At 34.0% G+C, this 23,522-nt stretch overlaps 2 protein-coding genes across 2 annotated transcripts; both read left to right on the top strand.

The window, feature by feature from the left end:
- The first annotated feature begins 2,989 nt into the window (after window positions 1-2,989).
- Window positions 2,990-5,027, top strand: LOC144560245 (histone-lysine N-methyltransferase ASHR3-like). The gene is made up of 6 exons (XM_078309409.1): window positions 2,990-3,106; window positions 3,454-3,663; window positions 3,992-4,153; window positions 4,339-4,365; window positions 4,606-4,677; window positions 4,764-5,027. The coding sequence occupies exons 1-6, from the start codon at window positions 2,990-2,992 to the stop codon at window positions 5,025-5,027; spliced, it is 852 nt and encodes a 283-aa protein (XP_078165535.1).
- Window positions 5,028-15,954: 10,927 nt separating this feature from the next.
- On the top strand, window positions 15,955-22,125 carry LOC144560603 (histone-lysine N-methyltransferase ASHR3-like). The gene is made up of 12 exons (XM_078309846.1): window positions 15,955-16,362; window positions 16,874-17,083; window positions 17,274-17,435; window positions 17,663-17,689; window positions 17,931-18,132; window positions 18,495-18,591; window positions 18,955-19,048; window positions 19,233-19,311; window positions 20,306-20,477; window positions 20,772-20,852; window positions 21,102-21,189; window positions 21,630-22,125. Exons 1-12 carry the CDS (start codon window positions 16,042-16,044, stop codon window positions 21,915-21,917), a joined length of 1,821 nt encoding a protein of 606 aa, XP_078165972.1. The 5' UTR covers window positions 15,955-16,041; the 3' UTR covers window positions 21,918-22,125.
- The last annotated feature ends 1,397 nt before the right edge of the window (window positions 22,126-23,522 follow it).

Raw genomic sequence — 23,522 nt, 5'->3', positions numbered from 1 at the left:
TGCAGTAACTCTCAAATTATTCTCATAAAGGAAAATGCTATGGGTTAGAAAACTTTAAAAAGTTCATTTATAAAGGATCAGAGAGCCAAGATGAATTTTAAGAAATTTCTGTGTTAAATTCAGAAGGAGAGAAGTTTAGAAGGGCAATACTGTCATTTTTCATGAATTATCCTGTTAAGTTCCAAATAAGTTATGTTTTGGACAGCAGAGATTTCTGGAGTAATTTGAGGTTTGGGTAAGGGTTTTTCTTAGAGTTTTTGGATAAACATTAAAACATGGAATTGATAAAATAGACTGAATGAAAAATTAAAATATATGATTTGTTTGGGGGTATAGATTTGATGTGAATGGGGCAGCCGGGCAGCAGCCCGTGGCTGTGTTTTGGTTTGGGATAAATCGAAAAGTTACATTACAGACCACACGAGGAAGTCTTCCAAAAATTAATTTATTGTTGATGTGGGTTTTTATTTATGTTTTTAAATAATTTTTGCCTCATTTGAACTTTTTTGAGGTTAACAAATCAACAAAATCCATTAATATGCTCTAAATATTATAATATAATGAACTTTTGTGTAAATTTATGCAAAATTAAAAATGAGAAGGGTTCAAATACTTTGTCTTTCATGTCTCATTGTCCTTCACATTATGTATTTCTGTTTTCAAAATCTAATCCGTCGATCCAAACCACTCATCATAATCTTTATATTAAAACATGTTTGGAGACCAAATTTTATATTTTTTGTTGGAAATTTTTTACTATTTTTTAAGATAGACACAAAATTATTGCTTTTAAACTATCCAAAAACAGTGATTTATGTACTTATTTAAAGAAATAGTAAAATATTTTCAGAAAATATAAAATTTGGTCTCCAAATATATTTTAATATGGATATCATATTGAGCAATTTGAATCAACAGTTTAAATTTTAAAAACAAAAATATAAAATATGAAATTCGATAATTAAGAAATGAAAGACTTGAGACATTTAAACTCTCCTTGTAAAAAAATATACACCTGATATTAAAAAAGAACAAATAATCTTAAATTAATTTACAACAAATTTGTTTGCGTCTATTCATGATTTTGTTCGTTTGTGTTCTCATTTATTGTTAACAATATTATCGAGACCCACAATTATGCTGTAAATAATACAATGAACTTGTTTGCAAATTTATATGCTCCAAATTGCAAGGATATATACATCAGATTTTACGCAAATAAATATGCTTAAATTAATTAATATGCATATGATGTTAATCAGCGTCTATTCAAGTTTTTATCAACTATGGCATCAATTTTGATAAAAAAAAAAATCACCAACGCTTTAACAAATAGAATGAACTTGTTCATACATTTATATGCGCTAAATCATAAAGATACATCAGATGTCACGCAAACTAATATGCTTAAAATTATTTATAACTGATGTGGGCATTTATTCATGTTTATAATCAATTGTGTGTTAAAAAAATATATCAAAATATTGAACTTGTTTAGTAAATTTATATGCACTGACTTGTAAAGGTACATCAGATATTATTACGCAAACAAGTATGCTCTACTCATTTATGTTTTTTTTTGAGTGAGTCTATGGTACTATGCATATCATGGGTTGTTACTGTGTTACATCTCTATATTCGAGTTTTCAAATCCTAACGGTCGATCCGAACCGTTCATCTTGTTCTCCATATTAATATGTGTTTGGAGACCAAATTTTACATTTTTTGAAATTTTTTTACTATTTTTTTAGATATTTAGAAAATCACTTGATCTGAAAATTCTGGACCATCGAAAAACAGTGATTTTCAATCAATCTAAAAAAATAGTAAAAAAATTTAAAAAAATGTAAAATTTGGTCTCCAAAAACATATTAATATGGAGAACAAGATGAACGGTTCGGATCGACCGTTAGGATTTGAAAACTCGAATATAGAGCCGTAGCACGGTGCCAAATCGTAATATGCATAGTACCATAGACTCACTCCTTTTTCTTTTTTTTTGTCAATTGTGCCCTCATTTCATGCTAATTCTAAATGATACCTCTTTTTGTGTGCAATCATATGATGTTGGATTGGAATGTATTTACGGCAAGCTGAGTTGATATTTTTTAATTGAGGCAACTTTATAAAAAGCAAACAAAATTTTCTTTTCCAAATATCATAAGCTTATGGAAAATATATGGTGCTTGAATGCATTTATTGATCATTGTGTGCATTGAACATTTCTTTTAATATATTCAAACCTTATATTAAGTCATGTAACACCACAACTATGAGTATTCTCACAATATTATCACATACTTATAGAACAATCCATTCAGCCTAATTCTAAATGATGTACATCAAATTATACATGAAATATAAATTAAAACTTATAAATTTTTCATTATAAATATAAAATTTCTAAATTATACATCAAGATTACCCAAAACCCAAATTGCAGGATTTAAACATACATGAACGTATCTTTCGAAAAGAATAACTTAAACTCCTTTAAAATATTCGTTTGAAGTAATTAATTCTAGCAGTTCAAATAAATCTTTGCATATCTACTGAGAGTGTTACCACAATTTGCAAATTTTCTCAAGGGGTTACATGTAAAATTACTACTGCAACCCCTCGAAGCCTTCACCTTCATTAATACCACCTCCATTTCCCGCCTACTCTCCTTTAATAATCTCCTATTCTTTTCTCAACTTTAGTATTTCTCTAGCGAGTCATTATTCCTCCTACAAAAACCCGCCACAAAATAATACACAGACTTATTAGCTCCTGGGAATTTCTATGTTACACAGGGAGTACTGTTATGTTCTAAGAACAAACCAACTGACATATGGGTCCATCTGTTTAGTATTTCGGTCTAAACACAACTATCATCTCTTTGACAGAAGAGAAACAGTCAGAAGCTTATAAGACAGACTTTACTTCTTCTTCTTCTTCTTCCACTTCTCTCTTTCCCATTCATTTCCCAAAACCCTAACCAAAATTCATGACTGAAGAAAAGTCACTTGAGGAGTATGTGGCGGATTGGAAAGAGAAGAAGGTCAAGCCTGGTGTACCAGAAATAGAATGCCAATTGCCTTTTATGACAAACGCGCCTAAAATGGTGATAATTTGTGTTTTCGCATGTAAATGAAGTTTTGCATGTCTGCACTGGATTACTTGATTAAATTTTTTTTTCCTGATAAACTCAATTGCACCTGAATATACATACTATTGATTTGAAAATCAGTCAAGGAAGATTTTTTTTTTTTTTTTTTGATATGACATTTCAAGAAAGGTGAGATATTGTCTGACAGAAACATGTATTATACTGATAAAGACTTGACTGGTTACTTTTGAGATCGAAATGTTTGTTGGCATCAGAACTACTGATACTAATATTGTGTTTATTACAAAGTGTTTCATCTCGTTGCTTTTATTTCTTCCCAGTTATCTTTAATTTATGTATAGATTGAGTGTAGAGTTTGCTATAGAAGCATCTATCCTGGAGAAGAAATAAGGTGCATTGTTGCTAAGTGTAAATCAGCCTTTCACCGTTCCTGTGCCGAATCTAAATTTAAATTACCTAAACAAAAGGTCGTCTCAGATGGTGAAATAAACAAAAAAAGAAGAAAAAGCAAGCACAAATTTTTAGGACCTGCTGTCAGGTGTTCTCTTCATGTAAGCCTCTTGTTCTATTATTTGCGCAAATGTCATAATCCTTTGAGAAATTTATATGTAAGTTCTTCTGAGGTTGGATCTTTAGAACTAATAGCTGGTAAAAAATGACAAAATCATCACTCAAGAGATATGACGTCAATGACACATTTCTAATATGTTATTTCAAAAAATGGACTGTGATCTATTGTAATCCTTGGTAAGTATTTAAAACATATGCAGGTCAAGCATGTACCAGTATGGCAGTATGCTATGTATTTGACTGCTATAGGCCTTTTGTGCCTTAAAAGTACATATTTTTCTCATCACTACTACATCTTTTCTTTTGTAGGAATGTATGATATGTAAAAAAGTAAAGAATTGGAGGTGTGTAAAATGTACTGTTGCAGCACACACCAAATGTGCACCATGGAAGGAGCATATACTGGCACTACAAGGTGGTAAACAAGCAGTATGTTGGAGGCACCCATCTAATTGGCAACTTCAAAATGAGGTCTACTATGTTATTTTCCTGTAAAATGTTGTGATTCATACCAGCATGAAACCAGTCATGTGTAAGGCACCTTTGGTCCCCATAAATCAAGCTGGTATCGGATTACCAAGACAATTTCTTTGTTGTCTATTTTATTTTTCCTTTTGATAATATAATGACTTGATTGGTTTGTGACTGTATCACAGAATTCTGCTGTCACAAATGATATAAAGGTTAGTTTTATATTAGGTTTCTTTTTGCTAATTTCACTAAATGTTCTATTTTATTTGTGAATTATTAGAACTAGTTTTATAATTCTAGGTGATAATCATAGATTAATGAATATTCTCTAAATTGTGAATACAGTAGAAGCATTTATTTTGATTTCCCTTTTCAGTATATGTATACTTTGCATATCTTAAGACTGAGTCATTTAATAAAATTTAAATTAATTTAGATTATATATTTTGTAGGAGGCGTTTGATCGGCTACCTTTACCATATTTTGAGGAGGAATTCAGCATGGATACAATTATTATCAGAGATGTATTCTTTATAAGTTTTAAGCTTTTACTCATTTTATGTTTAGAATTTTACTCATTTTAGGCTTATACTCATTTTTTTGGTTTCAGGTTAGGTATGCATCTAAACCCGTGCCTGAGATCAAGGTTAAAGCTGAGGTCAAGGATGAACCACTTGAGTATGGTAACCTGGACATCCCTCCAGGATTTAATGCCTCTGACAGAGGTAGATTTAAGCCATATTGGCCTTCATCTCAACCCTCTAATAAACCAACACTCAAGCCCCATCTCAAGAAGAGAAACAAGGCATCGGTGACTGAGCCGCCACGCCGCAGCATTAGGCTCAAGGAGAAAAGAGATGCTAGCTGCAAGTAGTTGATATATACATATAACTTCTCAAGGAGAAAAGGAATGCTAGCTAGCCAATTATATATAAAAAAAAAATCATCATCTATCGGTACATAATACATTATCAATGGGAGAACAATCCTTATTCTATCTGTAAATAATGCATTATTGATAGAGTAAGGGTGGTTCTCCTATTGGTTATGTATTTTGTACTGTAGAAGATGGTTAGTCTAATATCGGTATAAAACCGCTAGTAGAATTTTTATTTCTTCTATCGTACGTGTTGGTCTCTAGCAGTTGGGGATTTATTAGGAGAGCCTTTTTTTTACCCATTAGAAGACTGCAGTTCTGTAGTAGTAACTGAGCAGCCCAAAGAAAATTACACTGTATAGCATTTTATACGAATCACATTATTGGCTGTCGCTAAAAACCCCAATTTATACCTGAATTTCCATTCATCTACATCAAGTCAAAATTAATAGGAAAATAAAAATTAAACAAATGTGAAAGTCAGAAATCGTATAGTTGCATTGGTCAAAAACACATTATGATATTTCAATTAAATAATTAGTCATCAAAGGATAAAATTGAATCATGAACGACCTCCAGTTGGCTCCAGTAAAGCTAGCCCATACTCGGTGTTATAGATAAGATCTTAATAATCGCTGTTAATTGTGCTCACAGGCTTCAGTTTAAGCAACGATTCTATCTCATTTATCTTCTTATATTTCATATGTTATCAGTGCCCCTGATCCACTTAATTACCAATTCAAAATACTGATTCTTGTACCAGCAAGAACAATTTCTCCCAAAAGATGACATCGCACAATTCTGAAACCTTCTAGATCACTCCCTCTCCTTCAATCTCTCTCACATCACAATTCTAATTATGGTTTGACTTCGGTCAACTCCTTTGACTCTAATTAAGTAGTAGTTGTGTCTCAAGATATTAACAATGAGATGAGTTTTGCTATAATTAGCCTAGAGCGAATTAATCTTGAGATTTCTGATAGGCCTAAATTATATACATATTCAATTTTATTTTTATCACACAATAACATCAAATATCTTGTATTTTGAATATAAAGTTAATAAAATACACCTAGAATTAAGTTACTACGTTTGTTTGGCTTTTCATTACAGGAAATGATGAAAAATGACGAAAATACCTCTCAGTGCGGATCAACCACACGCACTGCGGATCAGTGCAGCCGCACTAAGTACTTAGCCGCACTAAGTACTTAGCCGCATTTTCAACATCCAAGCGTTGTGCAGGAATTTTTTTCGAGCCTAGTGCGGACGCAGTTCCACCCGCAGTGCGGATGAGCCCAGCTGCACTCAAGACTTAGCCGATTTCAGAAACTTCAGAAAAGCGCAGTATCCAGCCGCAGTGCGGGTCATCCATCCGCAGTTCCACCCGCACTCAGAAAATTCGCAGAAGTTAAATAAGGAAACTTAGCCTCAGTGCGGGTGAGATCACACGCAGTGCGGATGAGGCCATCCGCACTGGACCCACAGAAAGCCAAAATTACACGTTTTCAACACGTTTTCTATTTTTAGCGCATCATGGACACATTTTGACAGCCAAATGTTGACAAGGCATCCTGAGAAACAATCCAAATATAGCACCCACTAACTCCACTTCCTAGCCTCTTAATTGTGCATGGTCCTTAGCTATAAAAGAGGAGGTTCATTCCCATTCAAAGGGACAACATTCATTATCTCATTCTCTCTCTCCACACAGACAATACTTAGCGATAAATTCTGAAGTAAGGAAAGCTTTCAAGCAAGGAGAAGAAGGATTTCCTGAGCAAGATTTGGCAAGATAGAGATTTTTGATTTGTTAAATGGTGTAATCACTTCTTTTATTTCATTTCTTCTTACTTTGCCAACTTTTTGTAATGGATCTCTCTAAGAGAGAGTAGTTCTCTCTCTAGGAGTTTAGGTCAATGCATGAACTTGTTTAATTATATCTTATTCGGTTATTTGTTTTTGTTATGATTGTTTTTATGAGATTTGATGTTAATTTCTGTGATTTAATAATTTGTGTTAATTACATAGTTAGTACTTGAATTGTAGTATCCTGTTTTGGATTCGAAAAAACCAAAATTGACTGTGATCAATAGGATAGTACCAAATTATGAATGCAAATACCCTAGGTTTAGATTAAGATTGTAACCAATTTAATCTAAGCCGGAACTATAGAAATTAAGGTTAGGAACTTGGTGAATGACCTAACTGTGAAGCCAAATCCTAATTAGGACATCTCAATTCGAATCGGGTATTGGTATGATGGACTTAATTGTGAAGTACCAATATTTGAGGAGATGAGAGACTAACAAGAGCTCAATGGGTCTAGGTAGCTAGGGTGAGGGACCTAATCGAGAAGTCCGAATTACCTAGGCACGTTATTAATTTACGAAAGTAACCCTTAATAACATATTAGGTTAGAAACCTCGTCAAATGATACATGAATTCAAATAAATACCGAATAAAAAGAGTTAGCAAGGGATTGTAGACCAAAGACCCATAGATCTCTAAATCTTGAAAGCAAATCAATTCCTTTCTTTTACTTTTATTTACAATTATGGTTTCAAACTCCTTTCTTTTGGGTATTGAACCCAACCTTAGGAATCGTTAGAATAAACCCCCCCATTTAATTTATTGCACTTTACTCTTTCTTTCTTTTCTGAAATTTATTATTTAAAGTTTAAGCATAGTATTTACCATACTCCTTGTGGTTCGATACCCGATAATATTGTTACATTACGAAACTTTAACAATTAAATTCTGAATGTTTTAAAGGCAAGAATCGAAAATCGTGCTAACAAAATAAACATTTAAAACTTAATTAATGATTCTCTAAATAAGTAAGTCAAGTGTGAATCGAAACCGCGTTGGAATTTTGAGAATTTGAGACTTTATAGTCTCAGTGCGTCCGCACTGGTGGTGAGTGCGGGTGGCTGACCCGCACTGGCCTCTGTTTGCCTTGGATTGTTACTGAATTTCTCCTCAGTGCATCCGCACTGGTGTGAGTGCGGATGGGTGACCCACACTGATTCTAATTTCTCTTTTCCTCCAATTCTGACCAAGTCCTGAGTGCGGGTGACCGACCCGCACTGAAATTGAGTGCGTCCGCATTACGCTCAGACATTTTCGTTGTTCAGTGCCGTTTTCATGAAAATTTGACCAAGTACTAAGTGCGTCCGCACTAGACTGAGTGCGTCCGCACTGGGGTATTCTTTTATGTGTTTTCCAAGCTGCCCAAAATTCTGCCAAGTGTTGAGTGCGGGTGATCGACCCGCACTGGAAATGAGTGCGTCCGCACTCGTGTATATTTCTGTGTATTTTCAACTGCTGAAAATATGTTCCAAGTGCTGAGTGGGGGTGGCCGACCCGCACTGAATTGAGTGCGTCCGCACTCAGGGTATCTTTTCATAAAAGCCTAAAATTTCTTTCTTTTCTCTCTCTTCCCCTGCGTCCCTTTCCCCATTTCTTTGTGATTTTTGCCAAGAGAGAAGAAAAAGAGCGAGAGAGTTTTCCTTCCCTCTCTAACCCCCGATTGTTGCGAGAAATTGAAGCTGGAACCGAGTAAGCGCCCGTGGACCTCTCCTAGCTCTCCTATTCAGTATTATTTTCTCTTCCTGTTTCTCTCTAAAATCTCGGATTTCTTGATTTGTCAGGTTTTCGTTTTAAACCCGAGATTTGTGTTCGAATTGCTTGTAGACTAGCTCATTGAGCTTCTTTGACCGTTTATTTGCCGATTCCTTCCCGATTTCAGCTCGATTTCGGATTTCGATTTTTAGGGTTTTCGTGCCAAAACTGAAATTGGGCATAATCGTGAATTGATTTGTTTAATCCAACCGATTAGACTTGTAATCGGTAGGGTTACCTCTTGATCTTGAATTGTTAGAACGTTTAACGGCTAATTTGAGGTTTTGACCAAATTAGGGTTAACCACTCGGTAAATCGAATTGTTACGGGAACCAAAATAGTGAACCGGTAAATGAAGTGTTACCAAAGTGAAATTAGATATGGCAGAGGACCTAGATGTAAATGTGTGAGATTTTTAGGAAGAAAAGAGGAATCAAAAGAATCGGTACCAAAGCATAGGAATTGGTTAAGGAATATATAAGCCCTAATACAACTCGAGTAAACTCCTCGATCATGAATTAAACACGAAATCCTCATTTAATTCCTAAAATATAACTGTTGAAGGCTAAAAAAAATAAAGAAACTTTGTAGAGAATAGAGAATACCTAAAAGAGATTTTGCTTTGTTGCTTTGAAGATGAACAATAAAATGTCACTATATATCTGATGGAAGCAGCAAAATCAAGAAATTAGAAGAATAAAATACCACTGTATACCAGAATTCTCCAACTTGACAAGAGAGGTTTATCCAATGAGGACCCAATTGGAAGCTAATTAATCGGAGGTAAGATTGATAACCTTCTTTATTGGACAGTAATTGAAGCTATAAGCTCCCAAGCCGATTGCTTAACCTCTCTATCTGGTTTGTTTGTTCAGCATTAATCATCATAAGAGTTATATTGCAGTAAATTGTACCTCGTAATAAAACTAAAATTAAGAAGTAAAAATGACATAATATAATAAAATTGTGATAGCAAGCACACAACTCCATGTAGCAGCTTCGTGAGTAGTGTCAGAAGTCAGAACCTATGCAAGGTGAACGTTAAATTCAAATGAGAGAGCTCTATTCAGAAACATATATTATACAAAAAATTACAATCAGATTAATACCAGAAATATGAGAACCATATTAAAATGTACCATTAGTGGAGAAAGGTCATTGTAGCTTCCTGTTGTCAAGAGAAATCAGAAAAACACCTAAATTGAATGAAAAAACAAATTGAAAATTAGAAAGAGAGAAGAGTTATAAAAGGAATCTAACAAAGAGATCGGAGAGGAATTGTGAGAGAGAGCGACAAACACATAAAAAATCGCAGAAATACTGCTAGCTCGCCCCTATCGCGTCCAGAATTGCATCCAGAATTGTGTCCAGAATTGGTCCTGTCAGCGGCATCGACGCCTGAGGCGAGCAAGCGACGGTGGAAGGAGACAGACTCCGTGAGAGAGAGCAAGCGGCGGCGAAGGCTGAGCGGCGGGAGAGCTAGAGAGAGCGATGAGGGATGCGCGGTTTTGAAAAACCCTAGAGATGTGCGTTTTGATGAGTGAAAAAGTGGGAGAGAGAGAGAATTGAAAATGAAAATGGAGCACAGGTTTATGCGAGAAAATTTTCAACTTTAGTATCGGTTGTAAAATTTTCAGCTATCAGCTTTTAGTGTCGGCTCTTTGTAAAGAGCTGATACTAATAGTTGACAATTAGTGTCGGCTATTTATAAAAAGCCGACACTAATTGTCAACTATTAGTATCAGCTATTTATAAACAGCCGACACTAAAGTATTAGTGTCGGATTTTTGTAATCGACCGACACTAATTGTTAGCCATTAGTATCAACTATTTATTTTGACCGACACTAATAGTATTAGTGTCGCATTTTACATACGTCCGATACTAATGAGGCGACACTAATTGTACATTCTCCACTAGTGCAAGGTTAAACCTAGTATACGTGTAATATAGGTGTAGGCTCGGTCGAGCCAGACTTCGCGGGGCAATTCGAGACGTCCGATCCTTAATTAAGCGGTACGCTCGTCGTAATCAGGTGCGGGATTCTTGGACTTGTTTGATACTTTATTTTCATAAATTAAACTGTTTATTCGTTTGTCATATTGAATATCTGATTGATTGCATCATTGAATTGTGTTAAGCATTTGCATAGCCCAATCAAATTAAACTCAAATTTATGTGACTTGAGTGATTTGCATGCTGGTATGGTTGTTGGTTGTGTCGATCTATTATGATCTGATTTTGATTGAAAGTTACCACGAACTATGTATGTGAATGGATTTACGAAGTTAAGCACTTGGATCCAATGAATTTGCAAAGTCGGGCTGTATGCTGGCTTTGATTCCCAGGATCCTTCTGGCGCATTAGGTGAATGGCCCTCAATGTTTCCCAGTACCGGTTGGGACGAGGGAGAGTGATTATGTTATGATATGTGAATTGAAATCGTGGGTGCCATGTGTAACGTCTGTGGCTCAGTGGCATTCTCCTACGTGTTAATGCATTTGGACGGTCAATTGAATATTACGAACATTGGAATGATTCCAAAGAGGATTTTCTTTATATGATTTGAACCAGACCTTAATAAACGGTTAAGCCAAACGATTACAGATGGGTGTCAGATAAAGGGTCCAGCTCGGTGGAGCGTCTGTAGGTGTCAGTAACCCTACAGACGATGGTTTGATAAAGGGTCCAGCTCGAAAGAACATCTGTAGTTGCTACAAGCCCTAATGAGTCGAGTTAAGCCAAATATGTGTTGTGTTTGAAATTCATCTTGGAAATTCCGTAAACTGTGATTTAATTTGATTACTTGTTGTTGAGCATTGGCATTCTGTTATTTATGAAATTATATCTGTTTGAATTGTTATGGTTTGGGTTTCATTTTTGAATATGGAGTTTGATTGCAAGTCCAATAGTCTAAATTGTGGCAAATTCGCACTAATAATTTATTCTCACCCCCACCCTTCGGGTTATTTTACAGGTACGGGTGCGATTGATTCCGGAGAGGCACGCGAGTAGTAGGCCTTATAGTTGACTATCACATGACCCTAGATATATATATATATTTTGTTGTATAGTTTTAGGGTAGACCTCATGGTTGGTATTGTTAGTTTGTAATAATCTAGAAGTCAATAATACGATAAATTAATCATAAAGCTTTGTTCATGAATTGAATATTTATTTATATATATCATTTTGTTGCCTTGACTATTATTGCATTTATGGATCATTTCGAGTTCATGACTGAAATTGTGAAACTCCATAATATAGATGATATATACTCTTAAAAGGTCACTGACCAAGGTAATTAGCAGGAACACTAATTACCGCTATAAGGTTAGTATGTGGATTAAAAGATGGTTAAGTTTTACAAACCACCTGACACGAGATGTCATTTTAATCACATAGATACATGTTCTAGGAACATGGTATTTGACAGGCCCCGAATGAAACATTAAATAGAATTGTGTTCGTGTCATTAATGTTTTCATTCAGTGTCAAAGTTCTACAGTATGAGGTATTTATCGTTCCCACTAAGAAATATATATGAGTGAGTGTTATCTAACGCTGTCCGTAAAAAGCAGCCATAACGGTAGCATTTCCATATATATAACTTAGCTGAGGAAGTGATAGTCTGCCAAGAATACTATTTGTCCCTCGTATCTCTATACGAGCTATAGCATCACTGGGCCCCTTGATAGAGTTAGATTATCTGCATGCGGTATAATTACAAGAGTAATTATATTTGATAATCTACTCAAGATCAAGAAAAGATACAGTTAACAAGGATGACACATATCTACCTTAAAACTGATCTGATAGCTATGAGACAGAAGAACTGACACAAGTAAATTGTTTACTGGATCGTGATATTGTACAATACAGCATCATCTGTGTAATTCGATGGTCATGATGTGTTGCCAGATGCCACCCATGACTAACAGAAGTTAAAACAGTTTTAACTCTGTTTACCAACATAACACAGATCCTATTGGGTCACACCATATAGGAGCTACTCGGAGAATCTTACTGATTAATTATAAATTGATTATAATTAATATTAAGATGGTTATAATTAATTATACGTGATATAATTAAATTATAAATGTCATTTAGAATGACAAGCAGAAACAACGGTTAATTTATAAACGTACACGTTACGTTGTATAAAAGTTACCGAACAATAACCGAAAAGAAATATAATTGTACATGACAATTATATATATATGATTTGGAATTTTAATTGTTAATTATGGATTTGAATTATGGGTTTAAAAGCCCAAAATAATCAAAGCCTTAATTAAAATTAAAGGCCCAAAGTCAAAGCCCAAAATCAAAGCCTTTTACTATTCATGCCTTAATGGGCCAAGGGCAAAATGGTCATTTCACACCTATGCCACCTTGCATGACACCTTAGGGGTGTAGAAGCATGGAGAAGAGTGTGGAAGGGTGTGGAAGGGGTATTTTGGTCTTTTCACATATTAAAGGATGAGGTGTCAAGAGTTTTTGGTAAATAGATTTGTTTTGAGGGGTATTTTGATCTTTTGCGAACCTCCTCAAAACGCTATAAATAGAGGGGTGAGGGTAGAGAGAAAACTTGCTAATTCACATGTTAATCTGATTACTTTGTTAATCGGTTTTTCTCTCTTCCCTGATTTCGGTTATTACGAGATTCGGAAAAATATATTTTTGCAAACTCTGCGGTATTTCGTGTTTTGCTTTTTAAGTGAAACTGAATAACTTGGAGTCTTAAATATATTTAATCTGTCCCTATTTCGGTGAATAGTGTTTCTGCAGAATTCCGCGGTTTACGGTATTTCTGGCAGAAGAAGTAAATCGCTCTCCGATTAGTCCTGGTGGATAACCAATAGAGGTATCACACGTGTGATACTGCGAGTCGATTCCATCCCTGGTGAGGCTCTACTCGCTCGGTCTGCATTCCAACTGAGATTTGGAATCAAGGTATAAATTGTTATATTAATCTATTTAATTTGTAAATAGATTTAATGCTTTAGGAAATCAATTATGGAGTAGATCTGTAAATAGGATTAAACGAATCTTCTTGATTCATTTAATCCGTAGCTTAAGTTAGATGTAAAATTTTTTTTGTTTTACTCTTTCCACAGCTTAAGCTAATTAAATGGGTTTGAACCGTTCCTCGAAACCCAACAGGTATCCGGAGGAGATACTTTTGTTGTATTATATTCTGACCAGACTGTGTACTCTGATTTTATATATATATGAACCTGTTTTTATATTATTTTATTGTGAAATGCTTGATTTATTTTAAATGCCTTGTAAGTATACATGGAGTGTATACTTACGGCGGGGTACTGTTGCAACCCATGGCCGCGGGGTGTGACAAATATACTACGCGGTATGATTGTATACTTGCAATCTAAATCAAAAGTGTATTTGAGGATAAAGCTTTTTACTATACCATTTGGACGTATCAATTTCGTCCCCACAGTATTAGTTAAGGCGATTGTTGCATTAGTTTTGGTTGAGAAAGACTATGAGAGCAAAAAAAAAGGAAAAAAAAAGAAAAAGAAAAAAAGAGAACGACAAGAAGGTTGGTTGGGCCTGAGGTGAAAGCAGACAATGAAATGGGTGAAGATATAATGGGTATCATAAATTTGAATGACTTCTTAATGTGGGTAATTGAACCGATGGATAAATAAAAAATAGTAAAAAGAGTAAAAGAGTTAAAGTGTATATTAAATATAATAGAAGTTGAAGGATAAATAAGAAATTAGACAAGTCTTTAGGGTACATGAAAAATTAACCTCTTTAATCCACTGCGACTTTATTTCAAGTTACAACATTACTAAAACATGCATAAGTGCTCTATGTAATATATTAAACTTGTTTGTAAATCTCAGTGTTCTGAATAGAGTGCTATAGCGATACAATAACAGTGCATAGCGTTTTCGGACCTTGAACGCTACGCTATGGGATAAAAGTGCGCTCTTTCAGCTACGACCGTTATAATGTCCATTATCTGCGCTACAAGCTACGCGCTATAGCGCACGCTATGCTACATAGGCTTTTATATAAAGGCTCAAACTAAAAATTAATTTTAAAGATCAATTTTTCAAGGTCCAAATTGATTTTGCTTTTAAATAGAAAAAAGATAGATAGTTTATTTCATAATGTCTATGTTTTTTTTAATAGGAAAAAATATAGTTTATGACACGATGCTTATGTTATTTTGAATGAAAAAAAAATAGATAGTTTATGATATTATTAGAGATATTTGAATAGCAATTTGTACAATTTGAACTTTGAAAACAAAAATAAAGATATGAGGCAAATTTGATACTTAAAAAAAAAAAAACTTATTGAACACTTTATTCATGCTAATTCGATCTATATGATTGCTCTAATGAAATGCTTGCTTCATGGAAAACATTTTATACATATTGCGGGCTTTTTGTTGAAGTTTAGTTACACCTTATTAAAGTCATAAATTTGTCATAATTGAGTCATTGACTATATCAATCAAATATTATCAATAGTTCTATACATGTTGAAACAATTTATTTGTTGTAATTCCAAAATGATACATTTGTTATGCTGTAAACACTTTTGAGATACTTGACCTTCAAATCAATAAATATTTAAATATTTATTATAATTCTAAATGATACAACAAATTTTGTACAAAACCCATATTGCAGGATTAAACTTAAAATAAACAAATCTTTCGAAAAGAAAAAAAAATTACTGAGGGTGTTATCACAAGTTGCATTTTTTCTCAAGGGGTTATCTGTAAAATTATTACTGCCCCTTGAGGCCTTGAACTTCATTAATACCTTCTTCATTTCCCGCCTATTCTCCCGCACTGTCTCTTTTAACAAATCTCCTACTTCTTTCTCAATTTTTGATATAACTCTAGCGAGTCATTACCTCTCATACAAATATTCCGCCATACAATAGTACACAGAATTATTAGCACAGCGTGTACTGTTACTGTTAGCTCCTGGAAATTTCTCTGTTTACACAGGGAACACTGTTACGTCATCAAAACAAAATGACCGACACATGGGTCCCACTATTTCGGTCTAAACACCTATCATCTCTTTCCCCAGAGAAAACAAAAGACATTAGAGAAACATTTTTTTGGGCGGATTTTTCGCCCAAAGACCTTTGGACAAAGCCTCATCTAAAGTTAACCATAAACCGTGCGATTGACATCAAAATCTATCTTCACGAAAATTAATGCAAATCGAACGGTGTAAATACGACTATGAATAAAATTTGTCCGATGTCCTTTGAACGAAACCTAATTCTCAAAAACAGAAACTGCCACAAGCCAGACTTAAGTTAGTTCTTCTTCTTCGTCGTCTTCTCTCTTTCCATTGATTTCTCAAAACCCTAGCAAATATTCATGGCGGATCCGCCACTCGCCGAGGTACCTGTTATCTCGCCTCTCTCCTTGCCCCCGAAATGCTCAACCTCCACTTCCTCCTTTTCTCCGCACTCGCCACAGGCCCAAACCCTAACCTCAACCTTAGAGCGCTGGGATTTTCTCAGGTCACCGATCAAGGCGGGTTCGTCGGTGGTTGTCAAGAGAGACCGTAGTGGTGAAAATAGGACTGGCGAGAAGTCACTTGAGGAGTATGTAGCGGATTGGAAAGAGAAGAAGGTCAAGTCTGGGGCACCAGAAATAGAATGCCAGTTGCCTTTTCTGACAAACGCACCTAGGATGGTGAGAATTTTGTGTTTTGCATGGTAAAGGAATATTTTCTTTCATTTGATCAGATCAATTTAGAGTATCTGATAACTTTTTACGTTCTCAGGTTGTTCTATTTTGCCATAAATGAGGAAATTTTGGGGCAATTTCTTGCCAGTATTCTTTCTTGGGGCAAAATTTGAATCTCAGAGTCCCTAATTTTTGCCCCAATTTTCCTTTCCTCTTTGTCCCTTGTTACTTGATGATTTTTTTTTTTTTTTTTCTGTTACTCAATTTTACTTGAATATATCTGTTGGTTGGTAAATCAGTGAATGAAGAAAGAAAATTTTATATGGTATATCTAGAAAGGTGAGATACTGTCTGACAGACACATGTATTATACTGATAAAGACTTGGCTGGTAACTTTTGAGATCCAAATGTTTGCTGGTATCTGAATCACTGGTACTGACATTGTGTGTATTACAAAGTGTTTCGTCTCCTTGCTTTTATTTTATTTGTAATAATGTATCTTTAATTTATGTATAGATCGAGTGTAGAGTATGCTATAGAGGCATCTATCCTGGAGAAGAAATAAGGTGCATAGTCTCTAAGTGCAAATCAGCATTTCACCGTTCCTGTGCCGAATCTAAATTTAAATTACCTAAACAAAAGGTCGTCTCAGATTGTGAAAGAAACAAGAAAAGGAGAAAAAGCAAGCATAAATCCTTAGGACCTGCTGTCAGGTGTCCTCTTCATGTAAGCCGCCTCCTGTTTTTTTACACAAGAATTAGAGAAGATACCATCCCTTTTGTATTATTTATGCAAATTTCTTGTAAGTTCTTTTGAAATTGCTGGTACAAGTATGCTATGTATTTGACTGGTATAGGACTTCTGTGCCTTAAGTACATATTTTTTCATCACTGTCATTTCATCTTTTCTTTTGTAGGAATGTATGATATGTAAAGAAGTAAATAATTGGAGGTGTGTGAAGTGTACTGTTGCGGCCCATACCAAATGTTCGCCATGGGAGGAGCATGTACTGACACTAGAAGGCGGTAAACAAGCAGTATGTTGGAGGCACCCATCTAATTGGAAACTTCAAAATGAGGTCTATTTTGTTCTTTCCTGTATAATGTTCTGATTCATACCAGCATGATACCAGGTCATGCGTAAGGCAATGATTTGTACCAGCATATTACTGGTTGTTACTGGTACATCACCTTTGGTCACCATAAATCAAGCTGGTACTGGATTATTAAGACAATTCTTTTCTTGTCTATTTTTTTCTTTTGATAATATAATGACTAACTTGATTGTTTTGTGACTGTATCACAGAATGCTGCTGTCACTAATGATATAAAGGTTAGTTTTGTATTAGCTTTCTTTTTGCTTATTTCACTAAATGTTCTATTTTATTTGTAAATTATTAGAAATAGTTTTATAATTCTAGGTTATAATAATAGATTAATCAATATTCTCTAAATTGTGAATGCAGTAAAGTCTTTTGATTTTCCTTTTCAGTATGTGTGTACTTTGCATATCTTAAGATCGAGTCATTTAATATAATATAAATATAAATTAATTTAGATTATATATTTTGTAGGAGGCATTTGACCGGCTGCCGGTACCATATTTTGAGGAGGAATTCAGCATGGATACAATCATTACCAGAGATGCTGCAGATGAAAGAGAAAATATAGCAGTTAAAAGTGAAGATGTATCAGACGAAACAGAAAATATATCAGTAAAGAAAGATATTAGATACAAAGAAGAAGAGCCACACCCATTTATTCGGATTAAGCGCAGTATCCTTTAACAAATTACAACTGCATTTAATCTTAGCTAGTAAACCTTATCATGTGACACATGCTAATACAGTACCTGACTAATTGCTGGTTCCCTAATTTCACAAACTGGACTGAATGATGCAATTATCTTGAGATTGACTTAATTAGCCCTAATTAGACTGCAATTCTGCAATTTAACAGTGATCAAGCTTTAAATCTTCTATGTTTGAAGAAAATAGAAGAACATTTAATGTTTTTTGCATTATGTATTGGAAGGAATGAAACTAATTGGATTTCTCTTTAGATATAAGGCTTCATCACATGCACTAGTCTTGTTTTTAATATGATTTTTCCCCTTAATTTATTGAAATAAAAAAAAGATATATATTTAGTGAAAAGGAAGCGAGAAACTAATACAGGTGTTGGCTGCACGGGTTGTGACTCAGAATCGAGTTGTAAAGACGACTGTGAATGCAGGTTTAGTCTATCTTTCATTGTTACATGGATTTTACTTAATTTTTGTGTCAGGTTTTGTCATTGTCAGGATCATTATTCAATTATATTTTTAATTAGGAACTTTTTATTACTTGTGCTTTCTGTTTCCAAGGACCCTTCAATTTTGATAACCCCACTTCAAAGAAGAAAAAGTATTCATATCTGATATGGTACCAAATGCAAATAAAGCTAGCCATGTAGATTGGATGTCTAGTTGAGAAAGAAAACCAAAAAAAAAAAATAGAAAGAGTTGAGTAAACATAAAATTGTTGGAAACCTGATGAAGCATAGCTTATGTTAGGAGAAATTTTTTTTCCACTAACACACTATTTTTCACATTTAAAGGGGCCTGTCAGTAAGTTGTTCGAAGGCATGCTACTGTGCTGGTTTCTGCACAAACAAACCCTTCAGAAAGGAGAAGAAAATCAGAGTCGTGAAGGTAAAAGTGATTTCCTCATTGTGATTTTTTAACTATAGATTACCATTTCAAGTAATTCTTGCAATTTTTTCTATTTCTTTTTCTCATTTGTTGCAATGGTATTGGTAAAATGCTTTACAGAGAACATAAATTAGGCTTGTATGCTGTACCTTTTCTTAGTTGTATTTAATTTACTTTTCTTCAGACAGAGCATTGTGGATGGGGTGTTATTACTCTGGAGCCCCTGCAGAAGGGCGATTTTGTCATAGAGTACATTGGCGAAGGTATGTCTCAGCTCTCTTAACTTTCTTTTTCAAAAGAAACAGAAAGATCTTGCATTGAATGTTTTGTACCAACATATGATTCGATTTATATACTGGATTTTTGCCAGTTAGGTCCAGTACTGTATTGTGTCTGTCTAATCCATTGTTATATTGCTTACTGCCAGCCAAACCACACAGTTTCTGTTGGCATGGTCTTATACTTGACAGTACATGACAAGAGTTTGTATTGAACCTAACTTGATTGTACCAAGTTGGTAAGATGCTTAATCTGATATTTTGTTTTTTTTTTCAGTTTTTGGATGTCAATTAGTTGCATTCTTTAAGTTTAGCACTATAAAGTTTAAATTTTACTTTCAGTCAATATGGAAGCATTGCCATCTTTGATGACTGTTCACTTTCCATTATGTATCGTGAAATTTGATAGTGATCTGGTTCTTTTCCAGATGATGTTATGCACAACTTATTTTTAATATTTACTTCATTATATTTTTTTTTTTCGATGAAATGGATAAGGTTCCAATGCCCGCAATAATAAATTGCGAAATATGATGAATGTTAATATGTACTGCAAATTATAATTACGGGATAAGGATCCTTAAAACACATTGTCGCAAATTATTATTACGGGATTTTAAACCTTTCCATTTCATCAGAGAGCAAAAAATCTATCAAATAACCCAATTTAAAATAAGCTGTGCAAAAAGAAAGCAAAAATAGAAAAAAGTAGATGGGTTGAGAGCAAATATACAGTTCATATATGATGGAGAGTGGATTGTCATCTATTCATGAGAGTTGACGTTTTTTTTTTTTTTTTTTAGTTCCTCTCATAATTTGGAAAAAAAAATGTTTCTAAATTTGAAAAGAAGCTTCACTATACACCTAGCAAATTGACCAAAATAATTATTTCAACCGAATTTTTTTATTTCCAACCAACAGGATGACTTCTCTACAATTTCTCTTTACAAGTATAATAATTTTCTTTTCTAAATTGCAGTCATTGATGATTTAACATGTACAAAGAGGCTATGGGACATGAAGAAACGAGGGGACTCCAATTTTTACATGTGTGAAATTGGCAAGGACTTCACAATTGATGCCACCTTTAAGGGAAACAGTTCTAGGTTTTTGAACCACAGTTGTGATCCCAATTGCAGTTTAGAGAAATGGTATATTATTATTATTACTTAAATAAAATTATTTTCTTTTTGCCTCTTTAAAATTTTAAATAGAAATGTGCATAAAGCTTCTAACATTTGTTGAATTTTCACAAAAATCTCCTACGTTTGGTTAGTTTACGACCCAAATGCTAACTGAAAATAGTTCTGAATTTCTATAATGGAGGGGACTTCTTCAAATTTTGACATGTAGCGGAAAATTGCTATTAGGTCGCCAAAATATTGTATGAAATTATTGTTTGTAATGACTGAATGCTATCCCTATCTCTCTCTAATTCTTTTCAGGCAAGTTGATGGAGAAACGCGAGTTGGCGTATTTGCATTAAGACCCATAAAAGTCAATGAACCCTTGACTTATGATTATAGGTACTTGTATCCTCTCCCTTGCAAATTGTTTCTGTGAACTCAGTTGCTGAAGTGGTATTATATATCCCTACTATACTTTATAAATGTTTTAATACAAGTAATTAATTTTTCTCTTTGTTATCTATGTTGTTGTGAGCTTTTTAAGACCTGTAGCTAAATCAAAGCTCAACTTAATTTGTAATCTCCCATCAGAAGCATATCTACTGAATATTAGTACTGGTATTTTCAATTTTTAATTTACTTTTGTAGGTTTGTGCATTTTGGACCCAAGGTGGTTTGTATGTGTGGCTCAGAAAACTGCCAAGGTTCTCTTGGTATTAAAAAAGTAGTTCAACAGGTATCTCTCTCTCCTCTCACCACCCTTTTCTTTTTCTGGCTAAAGTATTAACCTGACATTGTATTGTTCCAATATTAAGTAAGACATGTTAGTCATCAAGTACAAAATTTGTATAAAATCTTTCGAGTTAGTTGCCCAAGGAAAGTGAACTCTGTACTTGATCGAATTGAGGATTTACTGGTAAGGGCTACTTTTGGGGTAAAGATTTTACCAGAGCAGTTTTGGCTTCATGCAGCACACAGACTCTAGAATCAAAACAGCACTGCATATGGTTCGTGTGCTGCATGAAGCCAAAACTGCTTTGTTAAAATATTTACCCCTAATTTTACAAAGTCTATTTAAAATGATAATAAGCCAAATCCTTGTCTTATTTGGGCTAAATTGGGGCATTTTGGTCAGTTAATGTTGCAATTTTAATATATTCTTATGACAAATTTCAGGACCCGGTTGATATACCGGAAGCATCTACCAGAAACAGCCGAAACAGCCAAGTGTCAGCTGGGGATGATAGTTTGCTGTCAAATTGGGGATGCAAAACAAAACGAACGGAGAAAGTAGTATCTAGGTTGGTTCGGCCTCGAACAAACAATTCTGAGGAGGCTGTTGAAAGGAGGAGCCATACAGAAATATCATGCAATGCTGTGCCAGTTCCAGTTCCTGTTCCTGCTGCAGGAGGTCTGTTGTGTCGGTGGGGCCGCCGAATAAAGAGGAGCTATACTACCGGTTAAAAAAAATGCACCCATTTTTATATTCTTATTGATTTATTTAGGTGAATTGGAGAATTGATTTGATTTCTTTTGCATTTGAATAATTTTTTTATTGGTAAGGGTCATTGACTCATTGCTCAGGATCTTTGATTTATTGTTATTGAACCATTTTTTCTTTGTAGACAATTTGGTTAACAGAGCTGAAAAAGTAAATGAAAGAGTTGGAAAATTCTGCGTGCGCAATACCTTTAGAATCTTTTATTTTTGGCAATTCAATAAAAAAAGATTAGTGTTTTAGTTTTTGAATCGAATCAAATCATTAATTTGATCTTTAGATACTAGGATCCAAACTATTGATTTAGTTATTTAAATATGCTCAAAGGAACTGAATCATTGATTTGGTTCCTTTTTATGGATCGAAAATCAAAACCTTCCATCCATTTTTTAATATATTTCTTGAAATAAAAATTTCTGTTCTAACTTGGTAGTATTATTTTGTTTATGTTTTTTCATGTTTGTCAAAATAAAGCTCAAACATCATTGATTTGTACATACATGCAAGGAATTGTAACAAAAAGGGCACAGAGAGAATTTTGTATATATCACCAATCTTTGTGAATTATTTTTAACAAATATAATTCCGCACGATATAATTTTTTTTAACTAATTTCTAAATTTGTGGAAAAAATATAGCAAACAGATTTTTCTTGAATAAATAATTGCTTTCACGAGATAGACTTTGATCCAGATGGCTGATTCCAAGTGTCGCCTTAAATGTTACTCTTTTAGGGTCTGTTCGGATGTAATTCTGAAAATACTGTTCACGTAGAAAAAAAAAAATTCACTCATACTGAATATTTTTTTTTTTTCCACATGAACAACAGTAAATTTCAGTTCAAACTTTTTTTATTCTCATTCCCACTGTGCAGTCGAACAGTGCCTTATAAATGCACATGATTCATGCCAGATCAGTTTCCAAGAAAAACATGTAATATGGCGAAGCAAAGAACTTGATGTGGAAAGATATCGACAACGCTAATTTGGCTTCACGTAGCATACGACCAAAAGAGAAAATGAAAATGTATATCACTGATGTTGTGTGTGAAGCAAAAAATTACTTTGCCAATATATTTACCCAAGTTGATTTCGAAACACACTTAAAATCATTTTAGCTATTATGGTTATGGAACTCATAAACTATGCTGATGGCCCCGAAAGAAAAGAAATATTATTATGTAACAGTGTATTGTACTTTTATAAATTATTTTAATAATTTTTTTGATAATGACATGCATGCTTGGTTTAGAAAAACACTGGAAAGAGAGAAATAAAGTTAAATTGGTCGTGATAATTGTTGTATGGGATGATTGGAATCATTATATTAGGTGCCAAATTAAATTATAAAATTTTGAAATATATGTTTTTTATATATTAATGATGGTTGTATATAGTTTGCCAATATATTTTACTTAGCTAGAACTTAGAAGAATTTCTAACATAAAGACCAAAAACCATTTTTTGTTAATTTAATTAAGGTTAACTAAAGAGCATTTTGGTTAGTTACCGCAAACAATATTTATTACCAATTATTTGACCTTTAATGAAAATGTTAATTAACCTCTACAG

This window comes from Carex rostrata, chromosome 10, assembly GCF_964058835.1.
Source record: "Carex rostrata chromosome 10, lpCarRost1.2, whole genome shotgun sequence".
In the NCBI taxonomy this organism is placed as follows: domain Eukaryota; kingdom Viridiplantae; phylum Streptophyta; class Magnoliopsida; order Poales; family Cyperaceae; genus Carex; species Carex rostrata.
Note: the sequence above shows the minus strand (reverse complement) of the source record. Positions and strands in the feature narration are given on the sequence as shown.